We start from the raw sequence: 19,877 nt of genomic DNA, 5'->3' as shown, positions 1-19,877 counted from the left end.
GCTGCAGGTGATCTAGGATGTCAGTGCGAGAATGAGTAGGAGGAGAAGAAGACACAGGGAGGAAGGATGCTGGGTTAAGGGGAGAACTTTTGGCAAGACTGAATTTGGGATTTTTGATAAAGAGGGCATGGAGTAATCGAATCCGGGAAGGAGGAAGGGAGCCTAATGGTCGGGAGGAGAGGAGATCCTGTAGATGATGAGGACTGCAGACGGTGGTATTTTGACTGAATGTGAGTTTCCTGCTTTCTAGAGCTAAAGCGGCCGCTGCTGCTAGCGCTCTAAGACAGGTTGACCATCCTCTGACTGTGTTGTCTAATTGTTTGGAGAGGTAGGCTACAGGAGCAAAGGAAGGAGGGTCTCCCTTCTGTTGCGCTAAGACACCGAGGGCTATTCCTCGGCTCTCAGCAGTATAGAGAGTGAAAGGTTGGGAGATACCAGGTAGGGACAGAGCTGGTGCAGTGACAAGAGCGGTTTGAAGTCTGCAGAAGCTGGGGAGTATGTTATGCGAGGGATTTAGAGGCTCATTGAGAGGGCCTTTGGCTGCTTTATAGAGCGGGTGAGCTAGGAGGGCAAAGGTGGGAATCCATATTCTTAAAAAGCTTGGTAGTTCTAGGAAGGAAAGGACTTTGCTTTTGGAGGAGGGTGCGGGCAGATGATCTATTAGTGCTGCTCGGGTGGGGGTCATAGCCTGGGCCCCAGGGGAAAGTTGAACTCGTAGGTAAGTTACTATGGAGGTGGAAAGTTGAGCTTTGGACAGGGAGACTCTATACCCTTTGGTGGAGAGAAAGTTTAAGAGAGTGACTGTGTGGGTTTGAGAGTCTTCTAGAGAGGGCTGCAAAGGAGAAGATTGTCCACGTATTGAAGGAGACGGCTTAGGGGAAAGGTTTAAGGAGGTGAGATCTCGAGCTAAAGCTTGTCCGAAGAAATGAGGGCTATCTCTGAAGCCTTGAGGGAGGACAGTCCAGGTGAGTTGTTGTGACTGGAGAGTGTCAGGGTTGGTCCAGGTGAAAGCAAAGAGGTTTTGGGAATCAGGGTGCAGGGGAATAATAAAAAAAGGCATCTTTTAGGTCAACAGCAGTGTAGTGGGTGGTGTTAGAGGGAATGAGAGAGAGAAGTACATAGGGGTTAGGAACTATGGGGTGAATAGGAAGGACGGCCCGATTGATGGCTTGGAGGCCTTGGGGGAGTGGGTATGAGCCGTCTGATTTTTTAACCGGAAAGGTGGGGGTGTTATATGAAGAATGTGTTGGCCTAAGAAGACCACGTGAACAGAGCTTGTATATGATGGGCTGTAAGCCTTTTTGGTGGGTTAGGGAGACGGAGTATTGGGCGATGTTGTGAAATTTAGAGAGGTCTTTTCACTGGATTTTGATGGGGTCATGGTGAGCAGCTAGAGAACAGGTGGCGGTGTCCCATCCTATTGGGTTTATGAGAGAGGTGGGAAGTGGGTGCTGGGGAGAGGGGTCAGGGGCTGGACTAGTAGAGAGGAGTAAGAGGGACTCTGGTTGAGGGAGGCAGAAAAAGGTGACAGAAGCTTTGAATTTGGCCAAAATTTGAATTTGAATTTGAATTCTAAATTGAATTTGGTTTTGAATTTGGCCTAGGAGGGGGTAGGGCAACGAGGCATGATAAGGAAAGAGTGTGAGAAAACAGTATCAAACAGAGAGCAAGTAAGGGGTCTGATGGCGCATGGATGCAAGATGAGTCCATCATCCCCTATGACTGAGACCTGAGAGGGATGAGTGGGTCCTGAAAATTCAGGCAAAGCCAAGTAGGTGGCCCTGCTATCGATTAAAAAAGAGATCAGCTTACCTGCTACTTGCAGAGTTACCCTGGGCTCTGATGCAGTGATGGCAGATGGGGCCGGGGGCCCTGGCCCGTAGCTGCAGGAATGCAAGCGATTCTTCACATTTTGTCACGTTAAAGGGGTGGTGGCTCTGAGGAGCAGGCTTGTCTGTCCGTTTGCTGAGAGGACAGTCGGACTTCCAGTGGCTTGTCTGCTGGCTGACTGGGCAAGGGCTCTTTGGCACTCGAGGGTTAGGACATGCCCGTGCCCAGTGGCCTTCTTTGCTGCCCTTAAAACAAGGCCTGGAGGGTTGCTGCTATGGGGTCTTTTGTGCCCTTGGGTAATATGGCTGAGTTGATGCACAGCTGCTGCTAGAAGCTGGTATTTAGCACGATTTCCTTGGGCTTTGTCTAATTTATTTTGCTCATCCCTGTCATTAAAGACTTTGAGAGCCAGGTTAAGGAGGTCTCGATGTGGGGTCTGAGGGGCATCTTCAGCCTTTTAAGTTTGCACCAGATGTCGGGGCAGTTTGGGAAATAAAATGGGTGTTAAGAACAATAGTTCACTACTTCTCAGGAGGCAGGATCGACACGGGTATATTTTTGGAGTCTCTGTAAGGCAAGAAAGGAATTGGGCAGGGTTTTCGTTGGCCTTTTGGGAGCTTCTTTTGAGTTTTTTGAAATTTACAGCCTTATGGCCAGTTTTGTTAAGGCCTGCAATGAGGCAAGTAATCATATGATTACAGGAGGCCTGGCCGGATTCTGTGGGTTGGTAATTCCAGGTAGGCTTTTCTCAGGGAAACTGCAGCGGCCCCTACTGGCCTAGTAGGATCTTGCCGATGGAGGTCATCAGCATGGGCCTGGGCTGCAAGCCACACTCTTTCCTTTTCTTCCGGAAGGAGGGTAGAAGACAAAATAATATAGAGATCATGCCAAGTAAGTTCATAAGACTGGATGAGATATTTAAATTCTTTGATATAAGTGTCGGGATCGGAGAAGGACCCAAGACATTTCTCAATTTGGGAGAGATTGGAGAAGGAAAAGGGGATGTGGACACGGACGATCCCTTTGGCCCCTGACAATTCCCGGAGAAGCAGCAAGGGACCAGGCTGCTGGGCATGGTGGGCTCGAGAACGAGTACGGGGTGGTGATGGGGAGGACTCAGAGTTGGAGGCGGGGCGGCTGGAGAGAGGGAGAGAGAGGGAGAGCCAGAGTGGAGGTGTACAGTGGGGGGTCATGCTGTTCCGGTGGAGAATTAGGATGTTGTCGAGCAGGGGAGAAATCAGCGGGATCAAAGAAGGGAGAAGTCGTCAGCTGGGGCTATTGAGATGAGGGGAGCAGGAGGCCAGCCGGGTTTGGAGCAGGCGAGGAGAATTTGGAAAGTACAGCAGGACTGGCGGAGGGAGGGACAACTACGGACGGTAAAGAAAGCCTGAACATAAGGAATCTCAGACCACTTCCCACAGCAGTGGCAAAAGTTGTCTAAGTCTCTGAGCATGTTGGAATTGAAAGTGCCATTTTCAGGCCATTGGGAGCCATGGTCTAATTTGTATTGAGGCCACGCGGTGTTACAGTAAAAGATAAGCCTTTTAGGGCAGATTTCTGAACGGAGGCCAAGAGTACTGAGATTGTGTAGGAGGCACCCAAGGGGGGTGGTTTTAGGAGGAATAGACTGAGAGACTCCCATAGTGAATGGAAGGGAGGGGGTAGAGGAAGAAGAGACTGCCGATGACGTCCCCTTTCCCTTGGAACTTGTCCGGAATAGAGGAGGTAACTGCCGTGTTAGGCGTCCCTGAAATGGAGGAACCAGAGGCCCGGAGGGCAGAGGAAGCCCTTGGCCCAGCCACGGTCTTTCGGAAACGGAGAGATGGATGGTAAAGAGTTCCAGGGAATGGCAACAGTCTCTTTTTACTCACCCTGGCAGAGGCTTTGATGGCGGATGAAGTCACCAGCAATGGGAGAGTCTAGGAGATTCTCTGGGTCTTCGGCAGGTTCAGGGAAGGGGAGATTGGCCAGGAGAGGGAGGCAGAGAGGGAGAAAGAGAGAAAGAGAGAGAGAGATTGATAGTGAGTGAGTCCTGGCCATCCCCCTTTCCGGGTTTCGGCACCAGAAAGTAAGGTCAGCCAAGAGAAAGGAAAAATTGACCCAAAGTCAGGCAAGCAAGTTTTATTAACCTGCTGCTGCCCCTTAACAGTCAGAGGAAGTAGCCCCAAGCTTACAGAATGAGGGGTTTATATTGGGGAGGGGAGTTTGAGGGAGTTCTTTGGTATGGATATCCCAGGGTTGTTTGCTGGTTAATTTTGCCACATAGCACCTTGTGATGTTGATGGTAGCGACTAGATGAAGAGCAGGAACTTACAGGAGGGTGCAGGTAAAGTTTGTTTATGCTTCCCACAACCTCCCCCTATGCGGTCCAGATGGTTTGTAAGTGGGGTTTGCTTATGGCAGCAAGGTCTGATGAGTGAAGTCTGCTGGCTCCGAAGTGGCACCTAGATAAGAGCTTAGAAATGTAAAGAGGCTTGGGGGAAGGGTAGGCGGCACGGAGAAGGGTTGCAGAGCATTAGGGGGAGGGGTGGGCAGCACCAAGAGGCTTTTTTGGGGCAGTTTGTCCCTAACACTGACCACAGTGCCCCTTGTGCCCTTCCAGTCTGCAGCCCCTCTTCCCTGGAGTAAATGAACTGGACCAAATCTCAAAAATCCACGATGTCATCGGCACACCTGCTCAGAAGACCCTCACCAAGTTCAAACAGTAAGTGTTGTGCTCTGAGAGTGGACGTGGACTCACTCCCCTGCCAGGACCTGCGGCAGGGCCAGCCCCTCCCTGTGCCTCCCTCAAACCCCTCACTCTCAGGGCTCCAAGTTCACTTGAGGGCCAGTGAGTGGCTGCTCAGACAGAGCCCATCACTTTAAGGGGTCTCAAAGGTGAGCTCTTCCTTGAGCATCACAGAAAGATTTGTCACAGGCTTTCTGAGGGCCGGGGAGTCAGGCTCTGTTCCCTGAGTAATTTAAACAGGACGTAGAAGCCTTTGGGTGGAAATGTTCCCCAAGCACAGACCATAGGTGGTGAAGGCTTTCTGCAGCCCTCCATGGCCCTGCTGGCGGGACCAACACCTGGAAGAGGTGTTCCCAGACTCTCAGGGGTCATTCTGATGAAGCTGAGGCTGGGGAGTCGGGACTCCCCACGGAGGGCCTGTGGGCTGAGGGGCGAGTAGCACCCAGCAGCCCCCAGATCCCAGGGAGGGAGAAGGTGGCAACAATTTTGGACTCTTCTTTTTTTGTTAAAGTTTATTTCATTCTTCTCATACGGGAAGGTAATATTAATCTTCTATAGGAAAGGTAGTTTTCTTACATTTATAGCATAACAGATCCCCCCTTTACCATAGACTATTTTAATAGATTTTTTTAAAGAGCAGTTTTAGGTTTCCATAGAGCCCTGTGCCCACGTGCACACAGCCTCCCCTGTGGTCAGCACCCCCTCGATGGTGTGTTAGTTATGGTCGATGAATCATGGATATCACATTACTGCACAGAGCCCATCATTGACATCAGGGGTCCCTCTTGGTGCTGCACGTTCTGTGGGCTGGGACAGGTGTAGACCTGCACCATGCAGGGCCCTTAGTCGTGACAGTGGACCGCCGGTGCGCTCAGTGACAGCATGACCGTTTATTATCATTGGGCTTTTAATACAGGTCGAGAGCTATGAATTTTGATTTTCCTTTTAAAAGGGGATCAGGAATACCTCTACTGACAACCAATTTGTCCCCACAATGCCTCTCCCTTCTGCACGCAATGGTGGCCTATGATCCCGATGAGAGAATCGCCGCCCACCAGGCCCTGCAGCACCCCTACTTCCAAGAACAGAGGTAGGCGCTCTCGTGGGTTCTGTGGGGCGGATGCAGGACCTAGCAAATGAGACCCATGGGCACACAGTGGGGCAAGGGACTGCCCTCTGGAGGGTCCGTGGTTCTTGGGAATCACGCTCTCTATCCTGAAGAGTGGTCAGGGCCTCTTGGGGCCCCCACCGTGCTGTGTTCTGACATATCCTTCCCAAAATGAGGCTGTTAGCAGCTCCATGGCAGGAGAAAGAGGGGCTGGCTGTCCACTTTGTGGTTGATGCCGAGGCTATGGGTAGTAAGCCTTCTAGAAGAGCCTGGTGTGTAGCCCTTGTAAATGGTGTGAACAGGATGCATTCTGAGATGTTAGAGCACTTTGGATGTCACCTGGCACTGGAAGTACCTGCTGAATGTGAATCTAAGACTTGTCTGCCCTGAGGTCATCTAATTCCATACCTCTGGACACTCCTGTGTGCATAACTGTGGAGGTGACAGTTTGATCCCAAACCGTGAGTCCCTGGGTAGGCAGTGCCTCTGGTTCATAGAGCCAGCTCTGTTCCTGGCCCAGAGACTGCCAGGCTGAGACAGAAAAGAAAAAAAAAAAGGCCCCCTGACTACAGCTTATGCAGAAAAGAAGAGCTAGTGGCAACTCACACAGTAGACAAATTGGAGACAAAGAAGCCAACAGGCCATGTGCTCTGCGGGCTCTCAGTGGAGCTGCTCCGTTCTCTTCTTCCCCATAGGAAAACAGAGGAGCGGGCTGTGGGCAGCCACAGAAAAGCTTGCTTTCCGGAGCACCCTGTGGCACCGGAGCCACTCAGTAACAGCTGCTGGATTTCAAAGGAGGGCAGAAAGCAGGTACTAAGTGAAATCGGAGCTGGAGACCACCCAGCTCAGCGGGGACTGGATGCCCTCAGGTGGCCTGTGTCTCTCTGAGGAGGATGCCACCTGTGGAGGCTGTGGCAGACCATGTTGTCAGTCGAGGCCTGAACAGCATGCAAATTGCTGGCTGCGTGTGTTGGGATGTCAGGGACCCCAGTTCTGTTTGCTCAAGCCCTTTCTGCCCCAGTAGCTAAGAATTGAGGACGAATATCCCGCGTGAGCAGGCCCAGAGAGGGGACCCTTGCATGAACTTTTGTGTCTGTCCTGATGACCACATGCAGGTGCTAGGTTCTATGCCAACGCACTGTGGAGACATCGTCTCTCAGAACGGCCCTGGAGGGAGGCGCCGAGAAGATGCAGTGCTGGCCCAAGTCACCCACCCAGCTGGTGACAGGCCTCAAGCCCTAGGCCCGAGTCACCGACCCAGCCGGTGACAGGTCTCAAGTCCTAGGCAGGCCACGCTGTCTCTGGCCCCAGATGAGCACTTCGTGCCATCAGTGGAGGTTGCGCACATTTTGGGTTGAGAAATGCCAGCTTCGCTCCTCAGTGCCTTCACCTTCCCACCTACCGTGTGGCATCCTAGCCCGGTGCAGCCCTGTGGCACCTGCTGGCAGGGTTGCACCAGTCTCCCAGTTCTGGGCTGGCACCCCAACAGTGTGACAATGTGCCCTTCCATCATTCATCTGTTTGGTCGTCCCTACGTCACTCGCTCCTCCCAGCCTTTACCGAGTGCTCCCTGCCCGCTTGGGAGCTGGGAACCCAGAGCTGCAGTCAGACTGCTCTCCAGAAAGCCAGGCTCCTGTGTCGCGTTGGCCCCCGATTTGACAGCTCCACTCGAATGTCCAAAAGACAAATGTGCTGAAACCCCTTCTCCCGATCTTTCCCCCAAATGTGCTTTTCCCTGTGGCTTCCCATGGCTCTCCCTCCTGGGCAGGCAACTCTGCTGACTGCCCAGGCCTCCCGTGGACCCTTCATCTCACAGGGGCTTTGCCTTCTTGTCTCCTACATCCTCCTCACCTTGCCTAAGTCACCACAGATGGCCTCACTACTGTCCCTGCTCTGCCTCTGCTCCCTCCTGGACAGAGGGTCTGCTTCAAACCGTTGATGTCACTCCAGGCCGGCATTCACCCAAGTCCCCACCCTCAGTCACATCCGAGGTCGGCATGCTTTTCTCTAAGGGCCCGACAGGAAATATTTGAGGCCCCGTGGCCGTGGGGTGTTTGTTACACTCCCCGCTTTGCTGCAGTGTGAAAGCAGCTAGAGGCAGCACATGAACCACATCGGGAGCTGCGTTCCAGTAGAACTGGGGACACTAAAATTTGAATTTCACATAATTTTCATATGCCATGAAACATTTTTTTTCAATTATTAAAAAATATAAAAACCAGGTGGGTGTGGTGGCTCACACCTGTAAACCCAGTGCTTAGGGAGGCCAAAGTAGGGTCACTTAGGCCAGGAGTTTGAGACCAGCCTGGGCAACATAGGTGAGACTACTCCCCCACCACCCCATCTGTTTTAAAAATCAGCTGGGTGTGGTGGTGCGTGCCTTTAGTCCCAGCTACTTGGGAGGCTGAGGCAGGAGGATCGCCTGAGCCTAGGAAGCTGAGGCTACAGTGAGCCAAGATTGCATCACTGTACTCCAGTCTGGGCTACAGAGCAACACCCTGTCTCAAAAAACAAACAAACAAAAAACAAAGAAACCCAAATGTAAAACCATCCTTAGCTTACAAGTCCCCCAAAAGCAGGCAGGTCAGAGTGTGAGACCTTGGAGCTAGAGTAGGAGGCTGGAGGCGTGGGCACCACTGCCCACGAGCCCTTTGCTGCCCGCACTCCTCAGCTCGCAGTCTGCGTGCTTCAGGTTCCCCTGAAGGTTTGGCCTCCGCCGTGGGACTCTAGTGAGCGGCCACTCCCTTGGGGTGTCTGGGACCTGGTGAATGTGTCCCAGTCACATGTCATGGTCACGAAATTGTATTAGGCAAAAGCAGTACAAAAGAGCCTCTTTCATTTTTCCTAATTTCCATAAAGGGGAAAGCATTTGATGTCCAACTGGCCTCTGTTCTGTTTCAAGAAACAGTCCCTAAAGCAAGAGGAGGACCATCCCAAGAGACAAGGACCGGCCTACGCCATGGAACTGCCCAAACTAAAGCTTTCGGGAGTGGCCAAACTGTCCTCTTACTCCAGCCCCACGCTGCAGTCCGTGCTTGGATCTGGGACACATGGAAAAGCGCCGGTGCTGAGACCCTTGAAGTGCATCCCTGCGAGCAAGAAGGTAGCGCGGAGCCAGCTTCTCCGGCGGCGCTGCTCTCCCCCTGCCCAGGCCGCCACTGAATTTCCTGTCTGTAATTTTTCTTTGACAGACAGATCCGCGGAAGGACCTTAAGCCTGCCCCGCAGCAGTGTCGCCTGCCCACCATAGTGCGGAAAGGCGGAAGATACTGAGCAGCACAGTCGTCTCGACTTCCAGAGGCAACACCAGGCCCGATCGGGCCAGGCCTGGGCGATCTGCCGCTGAGACGCCACGGAGGGCTGGGGACGCACCTGCGTCCGTTTCGCGCTCGCTGGGGCTCTGGGTGCTGCCCTGCGCGCCCCCCGCACCCGCGGCCAGCGCAGCTGCCCAGGATGTTCTGGGCTAATATATTTGTAAAGCCACATTCTAGGGTTTTCTTTCATTTTCGTTAAGAATTTGGGGCAGGGAATATTTTGTAACTTTGTATATGAATCAAAACAAGCAGGCATTTCTGTGATCAGTTGGGCATGGTTGGAAGGTGGACTCACAGCGCTTTTCTGGCGCTGCGGGTCAGTCGTGGAGCACACCACCTCTTACCAGTGACGCTACTGGGCACCCCGACTTTTATTAAAGAATAAGCTGTCGTTACAGTATTGCATTTTAATATTCTCCGAGTCCAACATGTGTCCTTACCAGGCATTCCTTTATTTTAGCTTTTGTGGGCACATGAGGGGAATTGATTTTGTTGGGAAGGCTTTGATGTGGCTTAATTTTTTCTTTTTTTTTTTTTTTTTTTTTTTTTTTGAGGCAGAGTTTCGCTAGTTCCCCAGGTTGGAGTGCAGTGGCACGATCTTGGCTCACTGCAACCTCCGCCTCCTGGGTTCAAGGGATTCTGCTGCCTCAGCCTCCCAAGTAGGTGGGATTACATGCATGCGCCACCACGCCCGGCTGATTTTTTGTATTTTTAGTAGAGATGGGGTTTCTCCATGTTGGTCAGACTGGTCTCAAACTCCTGACTTCAGGTGATCCTCCTGCCTCGGCCTCCCGAAGTGCTGGGATTACAGGCATGAGCCACTGCGCCCGGCCTGGTGTGGCTTAATTTTCATTTGAAGAACCACTCAGGAAGCAGCATACACAGGCATGTCCTTGGAGCCCTGTGTGCTCCTCAGTGACTAGCCTGGCAAGGTGGTACGGGGCGCAGGGCAGGCCTGAAGAGTCTCTTCTGAGCACAGGCTTCAAGGTGACCACGTTGTCATTTTAGCTCCTGGTGCCCACCTGTCTCTGGGGAGTATGGAGCCCTGCCCCAGGCCTGCCAGTGGGTGCTTTGAGCTGTTTGCCGGGTGCCAACAATAAGTTGGGCACCTTGTGTCCTAGAAAAAGAAACGCTTCCCCGTGGGGATGGGATGGCAACACTGCAAAGAAACCGTGGCACTGGCCGGGCTGCTGGCACAAGAAAAGTCCTAGTAAGTCCTCGTTTATCTTGGAAAGTAACTTAGTAATTGGGTCCTCCTTTTTTTTGGTCATCTTCCCAAACTTATGAGATATTTTTGAAAAAAGCTAAATTTCCCGGGCTTTAAGCCTCCTTGTTCCTCTGTTGAGACAAATCTGTGACACCCTTCCTTCATGTGCTCTCCAGTGGCTCTGGCCCCAGTCCCAGGCCATCTGACACGACAGTGGACTCTGGGCCACATGGAGGGAGGGCAGGCTGGAGGAGGAGGAAAGGGCTGGGAGCATGGGGCAGCGAGTCCATAGGTACAGGTGCCCGGTCTATGCCACATGGGGGTCAAAGGAGCCCGAGAAGAAGGGCAGATTACAGCCCGGAAGTGAGGCTTGCCATAATGTTCAGAGCAGGCCTCTCCCTGGGTGCCTTTTAACCCCATTTGAGACCCTGGTGCAGCCTTCAGGGTGCCCTTGCTGTAGGGGAGGTGTCTGAGCAGGGGGTGGCACCGTTCTGCCTCCACAGAGGGCCTGGGAGTCCCAGGGGAGTCGGACACCAGGGCCGTGGGCAGAGCCCAGCAGCAGGGAGGGCTGGGGGACAGAAGGCTAGGGAGGTAGGGGTGGTGGGGGGATGCACAGGTCATAAGAGAGGGACCTGTGGGTAGGGGAGTGGTGGCTAGGAGGGGCACGCCCTGTCCCCGGGCCTGGCTTCAGTGTCGGGCATGTAAACGGATTAAGTGTGTGTGTACTTGGGAAACGTGTTATTCCCTTTACATCTAAAATTATGAAGGGAAAGTCTTTACAGTTCTTCTGCAGGCCTTTTTGAGAAAGCAAGTGTGGTCTGCAGATGCTGGTGCCCAGGACATCAGCTGCCCTGACTTCTGACTGTCACCCTCCTCGTGGTGGGGGCAGCAGGGCTGGGGGCTCTCTGAAGGCAAGAAAGTCCCTAGAGCAAGAGGAGGACCATCCCAAGGTCCGCCACTTGAGGCCCTCCTGGTTTTGTTAGACTCGGGCATAAACGCTCTGAAGCAGTGTAGCGACCCTGGCATGCCAGGGCCCAGGGCAGCTGGGCCTCCGGGGTGGAGGTGAGCAGGGAACCAGAGCCCAGCTCCACAGGCCCCCTCCATGAAGGCATGACGGGGGTCTGTGGCGCACAGCAGGGTTCCCACATCGGCTTCCCAAGTCCAAGGGTGGAGATTCCGAGGGTGATGATTTCCTGCAGATTTGGAGAAAAGGGAAATCCTGCCAGCCACCCTTGGACTTCCTGTCCTGCACTTGGCCCTCGCACCTGCCTGCTCTCGGCAGCAGGCGCTAGGATCCCCAGACCGCCTTAGCTGTGTGTGGTTCCGTGTGTCCGTCTGGGCCCTGTGATGGGGGCCAGGGCCGAGGGCAGAGGGCCCAGGCTGGCTCAGCCCATAGGAGGCCACCTCACCCTGCTGCCGCCTCTGCCGCAAACTGGAAAGCTCGTGAACCCTGGCTGGCCAGATTATTTCCATTCTTCTGTGCAACGCAATTGAAGCGCTTGAATTATCCCCCACAGAACCCAGAACGGAAGCAAGGATGAGGCCTCAGCCGTCGTCCTCCCCATTCAAACACGTTCATCCCGCAATCCTCTGCTAAGCACCCACGTGCTGCCCGGCTGCACTGTCGCCCTTCTTGTGCGAGCCTACCCTCGTCCACCCGCCTCACCCTCCTGACCTTAAAGAAGACACCAGGCAGAAGCACAGGGGAGCCCAGCCACTCCCCACACTGGTGGGGGCGGGCCTTGCTGGCAGAAGCAGTAAGCAGCCATCTCCGTCTGGCACTCAGATGTGCATGCCTTCGTGTGACAGGCAGCAGCAGTGCGACCGTGACCTCCCGTCTCCTGCTCTGCTGCCCCCATACCTGCGGTGCAGCCAGCCTGCCACGAGGCGGCTAGAGTCCAGCTAGACCCACCCCTGGCATGGCCGACCTGTTCCTGGCTTTCTCTGGAGGAGCGTGCATTCTTCAACGCCGGAAGTGTAAGAAAGTGCAAGGGAACAAGTGAGAAAAACCCAAATCGTACCAGGGAAGTTCGTCTTTCCAGGGCGTCTGAGTGAGGGCATGACCAGCCTTGATGCTGCCCCACTGCCGTCTGCCCGGGGCCTGCTGAATGCTTGAGTCCATGGTGACAGTGGTGGGGACAGTTACGAGGCAGTTAGATTTTGGAAGTCATCTTGGCCGACTTGGCTACAGAGCAGTCTTAGGAACAGCGCCATAAAAATAAGGATTTATTCCTGGCACAGATGCATGTAGAGTGAACTGGGGCATATCTGACAGCGTTAGTACTGTGATGGCCAAATGCAAACTGCACTCCAGAACCAGCGAAGGGTGACAGACTGGGCTGAGGCAGAGCCAGGACTAACTATCTCACTGATACCATCTCGGGGCCAGCACAAGTTGTGGACACAGCTGGGTCATCTGACCAAACTGCTCAAATCTTGACATAATTATTGTCCTGGTATTAAATTTCCACCCACCACTTTCCACAAACAGGAAACAGAATAAGGAGATGACCAGGAAGATTGCCAGATTAAGAATTCTAGACTTGGCCAAGTGCGGTGGCTCGTACCTATAATCCTAGCATCTTGGGAGGCTGAGGCAGAAGGATCGCTTGAGCCCAGGAGTTTGAGACCAGCCTAGGCAACATAAGGAGACCCCATCTCTACAAAATACCAAAAAGTTACCCAGGTGTGGTGGCACACATGCGTGATCCCAGCTACTCGGGAGGCTGAGGTGGGAGGATCACTTGAACCCAGGAGGTTGGGGCTGCAATGAGCTATGATCGCACCACTTCATTCCGGCCTGGATGATAGGTGAGATTCTGTCTTAAAACAGAAAATAATTTTAGACTTATTTTCAAAAGTAGTTCCTTCTGACTTCCAGATACACCCGCGGGTCACTGTAGCTGTCTTGGACCCTCCTGGGTTTGGCTTCCTGTGTAACTGACAGCGCCTAGCAATCAGTACTTTAAGATGACAGAAATACCAAAGTACCTAAAATGTGCTAATGTTTTAATACAGAGGTCACTCTGCATGTGTCTAATTTATCCATTCTGATTCTTTCATTTAGAACAGCAAGTCTTAGTGTCTTGTATTTCTCTTTCTAGAAGACTCATACCATAGTTCATGGCCCCATGATCCAGAGGCTCGGGGCCTCTGAGTGGGGCAGGCTGAGAACCCAAGCTGTAACCAATCTCTCCTCTGAAGAAAACTAAACCGAGGGCTCAGCTGATGTGAAGTGTTCTGTGGCTGCATTCATACAAATGGTGAAAATGGAGCATACCTCCCCTCAAAAGCCCGAAATTAAAGACATGCCCCCAATGTAATGTGATCAATTACAGAAATAGGTTTCAGACACTTCATGGTTTAAAGTCTCACAAAATAAAGCTTTCAAAGGATCCGGTTGTATATGATTTTTTAAAAAAATAAACATTCTTCTGCTTGGTAGCTGCACATTCTGTTGCAATTCTAGTAACTCGTTGAGCAGGTGTGGGATGCCCTAGGCTCATAGATGCTCATGAGCTGGTTCAACCAAGTAAGAAAAATCTCAGGTAAGGCTGGGGACGGTGGCTCACACCTGTAATCCCCACACTTTGGGAGGCCAAGGCGGGCGGATCATGAGGTCAGGAGATCGAGACTATCCTGGATAATACGGTGAAACCCCGTCTCTACTGAAAATACAAAAAATTAGCTGGGCGTGATGGCGGGCGCCCATAGTCCCAGATACTCGGGAGGCTGAGGCAGGAGAATGTCATGAACCTGGGAGGCAGAGCTTGCAGTGAGTTGAGATCGCGCCACTGCACTCTAGCCTGGGTGACAGTAAGACTCTGTCTCTTAAAAAAAAAAAAAAATCAGGCAAACAGTTTGATAAGCTAGTTCATGTTCCACGTTCATACTCACTGTAGAAACTGTTATGTGTGGTCACAGGCTTTCAACGACAAAAGAAGGACTCGAAGCTGTAAGGAAACCTGATCCTGAAACCCTGTGCACACGTGCAGCTGCCCACAGTGGCCACAGACAGGTGAGGCTGCGAGGCGGCCACGGAGCCCAAGCCCTCCTGAGCCGTGTTCTTGAACATCCCGTCTCAAGTGTGACTGACAGGGCTTCTAGTAACACGGGGTGAAAAAGACAAAACAATTCCATACCAACCAGTTCAACCAAAATGTACAGGAAAGACTCAGCCAATTTAACGGAAGATAAACAAGCGGTATATTCAAGATAGTTTTAATATTAATTTTTTTGTGAATTAGAAATATCACTCTTAAATGAAAATTACTAGTGAAGTAACTATTTTCCCCAATTGCAGAATTACATTATTTATACATATAATACAGAGTTGATTGCATTGGAAAATAACAGTATTAAAATAAACATCAACAGGTAAAAAGGGCATCTTCACACCACACCTCAGAGGGCCATGAGTCCTTTATACCCATCTGCAAAGTAACTTTCCACCAGCATTCAACTATTTTTAAGTGCAAACAATTTTTTTAGATCTGTGATTGCAGCATCTGCCTTCCTGAATTACATTAAGTCAGAAAGTAACAATTTTCTGTATGAGTGCATTCAAGGTTGTCTTCTGACCACCTAAGTAAGGTATAGAAAAATCAGTGCAAAAACAGGAAAGCACTATTTATAACAGTTGAATTTCAGGGGATTTCTTGTCCAAGAAACATTCTATTTTACACTATGTATATATGTATATATTATATATATATGAGATTTAATTACATTGAATTTTAGAGTAAAAAGTAAGAAAACTCAATGTCTTATTTTTTACTGCAGCCCCAAAAGACCGATTTAAAATGGAAACAATTTCTTCGGGTGAGCAGTGGGAGCACGGTGCTGCAGAGTGAGCCGGTCGCCGTCCACACGGCCCTCGTCGACGTCCACCGCCTGAGGTCTGCCGGCTGGCTCGGCTCAGGCGCAGCTGGGGGCTCCTCCTCGTCACTCCCTCAAGTCCAAGTCCCGGGAGGCTGTGCGCACAGCAGTGGGGTCGCTACACTACAGTTCCACCTGGAGAACTGGCCTGGCTTGGGGATGACAATGAACCCTGCAAACAAAGCAGTCTACATTAATCCAGCAAAACACCGGACGGGCCACAGCCACCATGCTCGCCCTCTGCCAGCAGCTCCATGTGGTCAAAACTGGTGCTGTTGGTGTGGAGGCCAGTGTGGGAGCAAACCCTCCACTTCATCTATTTAACTCCTATCCAGATCACTGCGTTTGATTCCTAGAGAATTGGAACCCTGCTGGGTGCAATACTGTGGTCTCAACACTGTCCAAGAGAAAGGCGGGCAGGGCTGGCCTTGCCCCTGGGGGAGACAGTGGTTTCTCGGCACCTGAGAACAGGTTCTTCGGAGTTTCACTGACCCAAAGGAACAGGTGCCTCGTGGGAGGTGTTCAGCGCCTTCAGCCAGGGTTGAGCCCAGGGCCCCGCAGTTCTGGACTGCACACCCAGTCCCCAGAGCCAGGGGTTGCCTCCAAACAGAGTTCAGGGACACCTGTGAAAGGGCATTCTCTGCTGGGCGGGTTCTTGCTTTGTTGGGTGGTGCGACCATGGCACCCTCTGGCTGCAGCTGTCCACATGTGTAGGCCCCACAGGTAGAGACAGGAGGGCCCAGGCCGAGGTGGGGGAAGCCCCAGAACAAAGGAGTCTTGCCATGAGGCTGCGGCTGGGTGTGGAGAACCGATGTGGGGGCCAACCCACCAGGGCCAGCTGGAAGAATGGGGGGGTGCTTCTGGCTCTTCGGGGCAACTCCTGCTGAGAGGCTCACTGGGGAGGGGGAATCTCATCCAGATTTAGCAAGACAGGCGTGAGCTCAGGTAAACCTAAGAGGGTTTAACTTCCCACACAGCAAAGAGTACTTCTATTTCTTTGCATTTACTATTGGGCGGCAGTTAAATTACATCAAGGTGTGGCATTCGTTTATGAAGAACGTGAAGATGGCGACAGTGCAGCCCCAAAGGTGCACATTTTCAGCTCTGGGAATGCAACTCAGCCTAAACTGTCATGGAAGAAAGCTTTGGCTGATGAGTACTGTTTACAAATGACAGCCTTTAACTGAAGCAAACATTGCTACCTTCTCACACATTGGACTTGTGTGGACACAAACGAGGGTGACAATCTGAAACTGCCCTTCAGCCTCGCCCACACCCTGCTGCAGGAAGCCGGGAAGCAAGCTGTCCCGCTGAAGTCATTTCATCCCGTTTCTTACCTTCCACCTGAAATCTGTTCACCTAGACAAGCTCAGGAAGCAAACGGAATGTGGCAGCTGCCCCTGCTCAGAGTCTATAGGAGCAATTTTCCTCTGGGACCCCTGAAAAGGGACAGAACCCTGTTTGTACTTGTGGAGGACCCCGCAAATGCCCCATACTTCTGGCTCAAACCCATCAAGGCTGGGCAGCAGGTGCCTGACCGCACTTCTGCCACGGACAGTCTGGAGGAAGGAAGCCTCTAGCACAGGACGCTCTGCCTTCATCACCACGTGCACCGTAAGAAAGTGCTTTCCACAAGCTATGTGGTGTCCAGGTGACAAATCTCCTGAACCAAGAGGCACCTCCCTTCCCCCCAGCCACAGAAAAGTCGTCTACTCCTGGCAGAGGGAGAAAGTGGTGGTGACCCAGCCTGGGGACAGACGGAGAGGGGCCACCTCATCTGGCAGCCACAGTCTCCCTCGCCTTTCACAGAGCGCAAGGTGGAGGCAAGTGCTGCTCCCGGTGTGAGGCAGCCCTACCCACAGGAAGGTGGTGTCCTGTGAACCAATCCTGTGTTCAGTTTAGCTTCCCAGGAGCACATTTAATGACTTAAAAAACAAGTGACAGCCAGCCCTGTGGGAGGCTGAGGTGGGGGGATCACTTAAGCCCAGGAATTTGAGACCAGCCTGGCTAACATGGTGTATTTTTTGTATTCTACTAAAATGGTGTAATCTACTAACATGGTGTAATTTTTGTATTCTACTAAAAATACAAAAATTAGCCGGGTGTGGTGGTGCACGCCTATCATCCCAGCTACTCGGGAGGCTGAGGCAGGAGATGGCTTGAGCCCAGGAGATGCAGGTTGCAATGAGCTACGATCCACTGCACTCCAGCCTGGAGCACAGAGCAAGACCCGTCTCAAAAAATGAAAATAAAAACAAGTGACATTAATTTTAATATTTTCTCTTTTTGGGGGGAGTCTTGCTCTGTTGCCCAGGCTAGAGTGCAATGGGATGATCTTGGCTCGCTGCAAGCCCCACCCCCTGGGTTCAAGCAATTCTCCTGCCTCAGCCTCCCAAGTAGCTGGGACTACAGGTGCCAGCCACCATGCCCAGCTAATTTTTTGTATTTTTAGTAGAGACGGGGTTTCACCGTGTTAGCAGGATGGTCTCGATCTCCTGACCTCGTGATCCGTTTGCCTCGGCCTCCCAAAGTGCTGGGATTACAGGCGTGAGCCACCGCGCCCGGCCAATTTTAATATTTTTTTTAACTCAGGATGTTTCATAACATATTCAGCAATACAAAAATTATTAATGACTTTTTTTGGTAAGAAGCCTAAGAGGTGTGCTGTGTGGTTGACACGTTACGGCACATTTCAGGTTGGACTGGCCCCGGTTTACATACTCAGTGGCTGCAGGTGGCTCGTGACGGCCATGAGGGACAGCACCCTTCCTTAGACTTCCTCTCACTGAGCGTGAGGCCCTGGAGCAGTGAGGCTGCTTTCCATCCCTCCCAAGGGCGGGCGGATGCTGAGACGCAGAGGTGGTGCAGCCACCAGGCTGCCCGAGCCTGATGTCAGGGGACACGCTGCTTCCACCAGCTGGTCCCTACAAAACCCTGACCCTAGAAAGCGACCCAACCTGAGGGTTGCAGGTAGCTTCCTATTCTCCCATTAGCACAAAACAAATGTACACTCATTCTCCAGTTTCTGCTGGCTAACGCCTTGATGCCAGTTGTGGTGGCAGCTGGGAGCCAACTAGAACCACCCTCAGGCCCTCCACTGTCCCAGTCTCCACTGGGCTCACCTTCCAGAGACACCTTGAATCAACCGCCCTCCGCTCGCCTTCTGTAGTCCATACTGGCATGACGGGGAACGGGGGGTTCTCATTAGCAGGGCAACGGCGAACGGGGGGTTCCCATTAGCAGGGCTTAGCCCTTTTGATGTGAACCCTGGTTAACAATTGTTTCAGAATGGATCACCATGCAGAGAATGCGCCCATGATCAAAACTCAGGGTCCCGCGCTGGAGCACTGAGGAAGCAGGTCGGCCCCCGGTGAAACACCCAAGAGGACCCCAGGGTGCTTGACCAGGGACTCCCCGGAGCACGCCTGTCAGAGCAAAGGGGAGAACGGTGGTCTCTAAGAGGAGTTAACAGGAAGGCGAAGCAAAGACCCCACGGGTCCAGCCTCCAGTTCTCCAGCAGTGAACCCAGCAAGCCCCGGGAGACAGTCCTGCAGGCACAAGCCCTGGAGAGCACTGGGCCTGCTGCGGCCCTGGGTTAGCATGCCCAGAAGCAGGGGGTGTGACACAGGGAGCCCTCCGGGTGGCAGGGAAGGGGCCTTGGCACCCTGCAGGCAGGTGAGGACTTGTGCGAGTCACTGAACCCTTCATCTTGCACCCATCACTTGCTGGAGATGGACTCACTTTGCCGTGATGAACACTGGAGGCACCAGAGGAAAAAATGCCATTCAGAAAAAAATTAAATGAAAAAAAGTCACCTTGTTTCTATCAGTCTGTGATTTAGTCTAAAGATTATCAGGTGGTAGAAGAGGAAGATGAGAAACAGACACCTAGGCCCCCGTGGAAGGATCCAGGCTCCAGCCTCCCTCGAGAGCACAGTGGGAGGCGTGTTTTTAAGTGTGGGGGATCCACTGCCCGTATGTTCATGTCAAACTCCCAGTGACAGGGACCCTGCTGCCCCAGTCTGCCTGCTCTTCAGAAGGGAGTGTGGTTTACCCTGTCCTTCTCTGCTTCCTTTTCATGGGAGAAAAGGGGCAAGGCCCGGCCTGGCCAATGGAGAACCTGGCAAGGGGAGCCCACGCACGCTTCACCTGTCCTCGGCAGCGTGCAGAGCCGCTGGTCTGTGCACCGGAAGCAGGACAGCTGGCAGCTCCAGGCTTTACCAGTTGCCATCAGGCAAAGGAGTTCCCCAGGGAGAATCTGCATGGCGTCCCATCAGCCCCCACGCTGTGAGAGGAACGGGGCAAGCCTTGGCTCTAATACTTAGTCAGCTGCTCCGCTCTCCGCAGAGTCACTGTTTTATTCCTGCTAGAGATTTCAGTTCAAAATTTACTGAATAAAAAATACTCCAGCTCTTGGTTTGGGTTTGATTCTAATTTATAATACTGAGTTAAGAGAATTATGCCTTGTCGCACCAGAATATATAGGAAAAATATTTTGGTTCAAAACAATTTACAATAAGCAGGGCCACGTTCCTGCCCCTGTAGGTGCTGCTCAGACTGCAGATTCTGACAGCAAGACAGGACTGTGAGGGCCACAGGCCACATCGGAGAAAGGACATGTCCTGAAGCTCTGTCAGGCCCAGGACGGTCTCCTGGCTCTGGGTTCTGGGAGAGCTTCCCCTTCCGACGCCCACGACCCCTGGCCTGGGAATGTCAGAGAAGACAGAACCTCAAGGAGACAAATGTGGGATGTGAATGAGTGTGTGGGCTGGGCGCCAGCTCATCCCTCATCCACCTGGGACTGCTCAAAACCC

General features: G+C 52.5%; 2 protein-coding genes and 1 long non-coding RNA gene across 17 annotated transcripts in view; 2 read left to right on the top strand and 1 right to left on the bottom strand.

Annotated features, from left to right (window-relative positions):
• Positions 1–2,735: 2,735 nt before the first annotated feature.
• LOC108540265 (MAPK/MAK/MRK overlapping kinase-like) lies at positions 2,736–9,390 on the top strand. 5 transcript variants are annotated; one of them, XM_017889240.1, is made up of 6 exons: positions 2,739–3,659; positions 4,433–4,534; positions 5,475–5,648; positions 6,362–6,476; positions 8,526–8,769; positions 8,858–9,390. In XM_017889240.1, the coding sequence occupies exons 1-6, from the start codon at positions 3,514–3,516 to the stop codon at positions 8,878–8,880; spliced, it is 804 nt and encodes a 267-aa protein (XP_017744729.1). In that variant the 5' UTR covers positions 2,739–3,513; the 3' UTR covers positions 8,881–9,390. The 5 variants fall into 5 exon arrangements, with proteins under 5 accessions (XP_017744726.1, XP_017744729.1, XP_017744725.1 ...); XM_017889238.1 differs by having other exon boundaries at positions 2,745–3,659; positions 8,569–8,769; XM_017889237.1 differs by having other exon boundaries at positions 2,736–3,659; positions 8,526–9,384.
• A 396-nt stretch (positions 9,391–9,786) lies between these two features.
• Positions 9,787–13,627, top strand: LOC108540267 (uncharacterized). The gene is made up of 3 exons (XR_001888629.1): positions 9,787–10,189; positions 11,704–12,997; positions 13,291–13,627. It is a non-coding gene; the product is annotated as an uncharacterized LOC108540267 (long non-coding RNA).
• A 764-nt stretch (positions 13,628–14,391) lies between these two features.
• Positions 14,392–19,877, bottom strand: part of WDR20 (WD repeat domain 20) — a 91,783-nt gene continuing 86,297 nt past the window's right edge. For 7 of the 11 annotated variants that reach the window (XM_017889215.1, XM_017889221.1, XM_017889228.1 and 4 more), the window contains one exon: positions 14,392–15,236. In XM_017889215.1, the coding sequence (XP_017744704.1) occupies positions 15,183–15,236 (54 nt within the window). In that variant the 3' untranslated portion in view covers positions 14,392–15,182. The other 4 variants (XM_017889217.1, XM_017889230.1, XM_017889233.1 and 1 more) reach the window with 2 other exon arrangements.

The sequence above is a fragment of the Rhinopithecus bieti genome, unplaced genomic scaffold (genome assembly GCF_001698545.2).
Source record: "Rhinopithecus bieti isolate Rb0 unplaced genomic scaffold, ASM169854v2 scaffold_19355, whole genome shotgun sequence".
Taxonomy (NCBI): domain Eukaryota; kingdom Metazoa; phylum Chordata; class Mammalia; order Primates; family Cercopithecidae; genus Rhinopithecus; species Rhinopithecus bieti.
The sequence above is the reverse complement of the archived record's forward strand: the minus strand, read 5'-3'. Positions and strand labels throughout refer to the sequence as shown.

Bases quoted from the DNA above. Each gene is read 5' to 3' on its own strand.
- LOC108540265 (XM_017889236.1), top strand. From the start codon at position 3,514: ATGACGTCCCCTTTCCCTTGGAACTTGTCCGGAATAGAGGAGGTAACT. The intron at 3,660-4,432 runs GTAAAGAGTTCC...GTGCCCTTCCAG, and splicing joins CGGAAACGGAGAGATGGATG to TCTGCAGCCCCTCTTCCCTG. The intron at 4,535-5,474 runs GTAAGTGTTGTG...CTTTTAATACAG, and splicing joins ACCCTCACCAAGTTCAAACA to GTCGAGAGCTATGAATTTTG.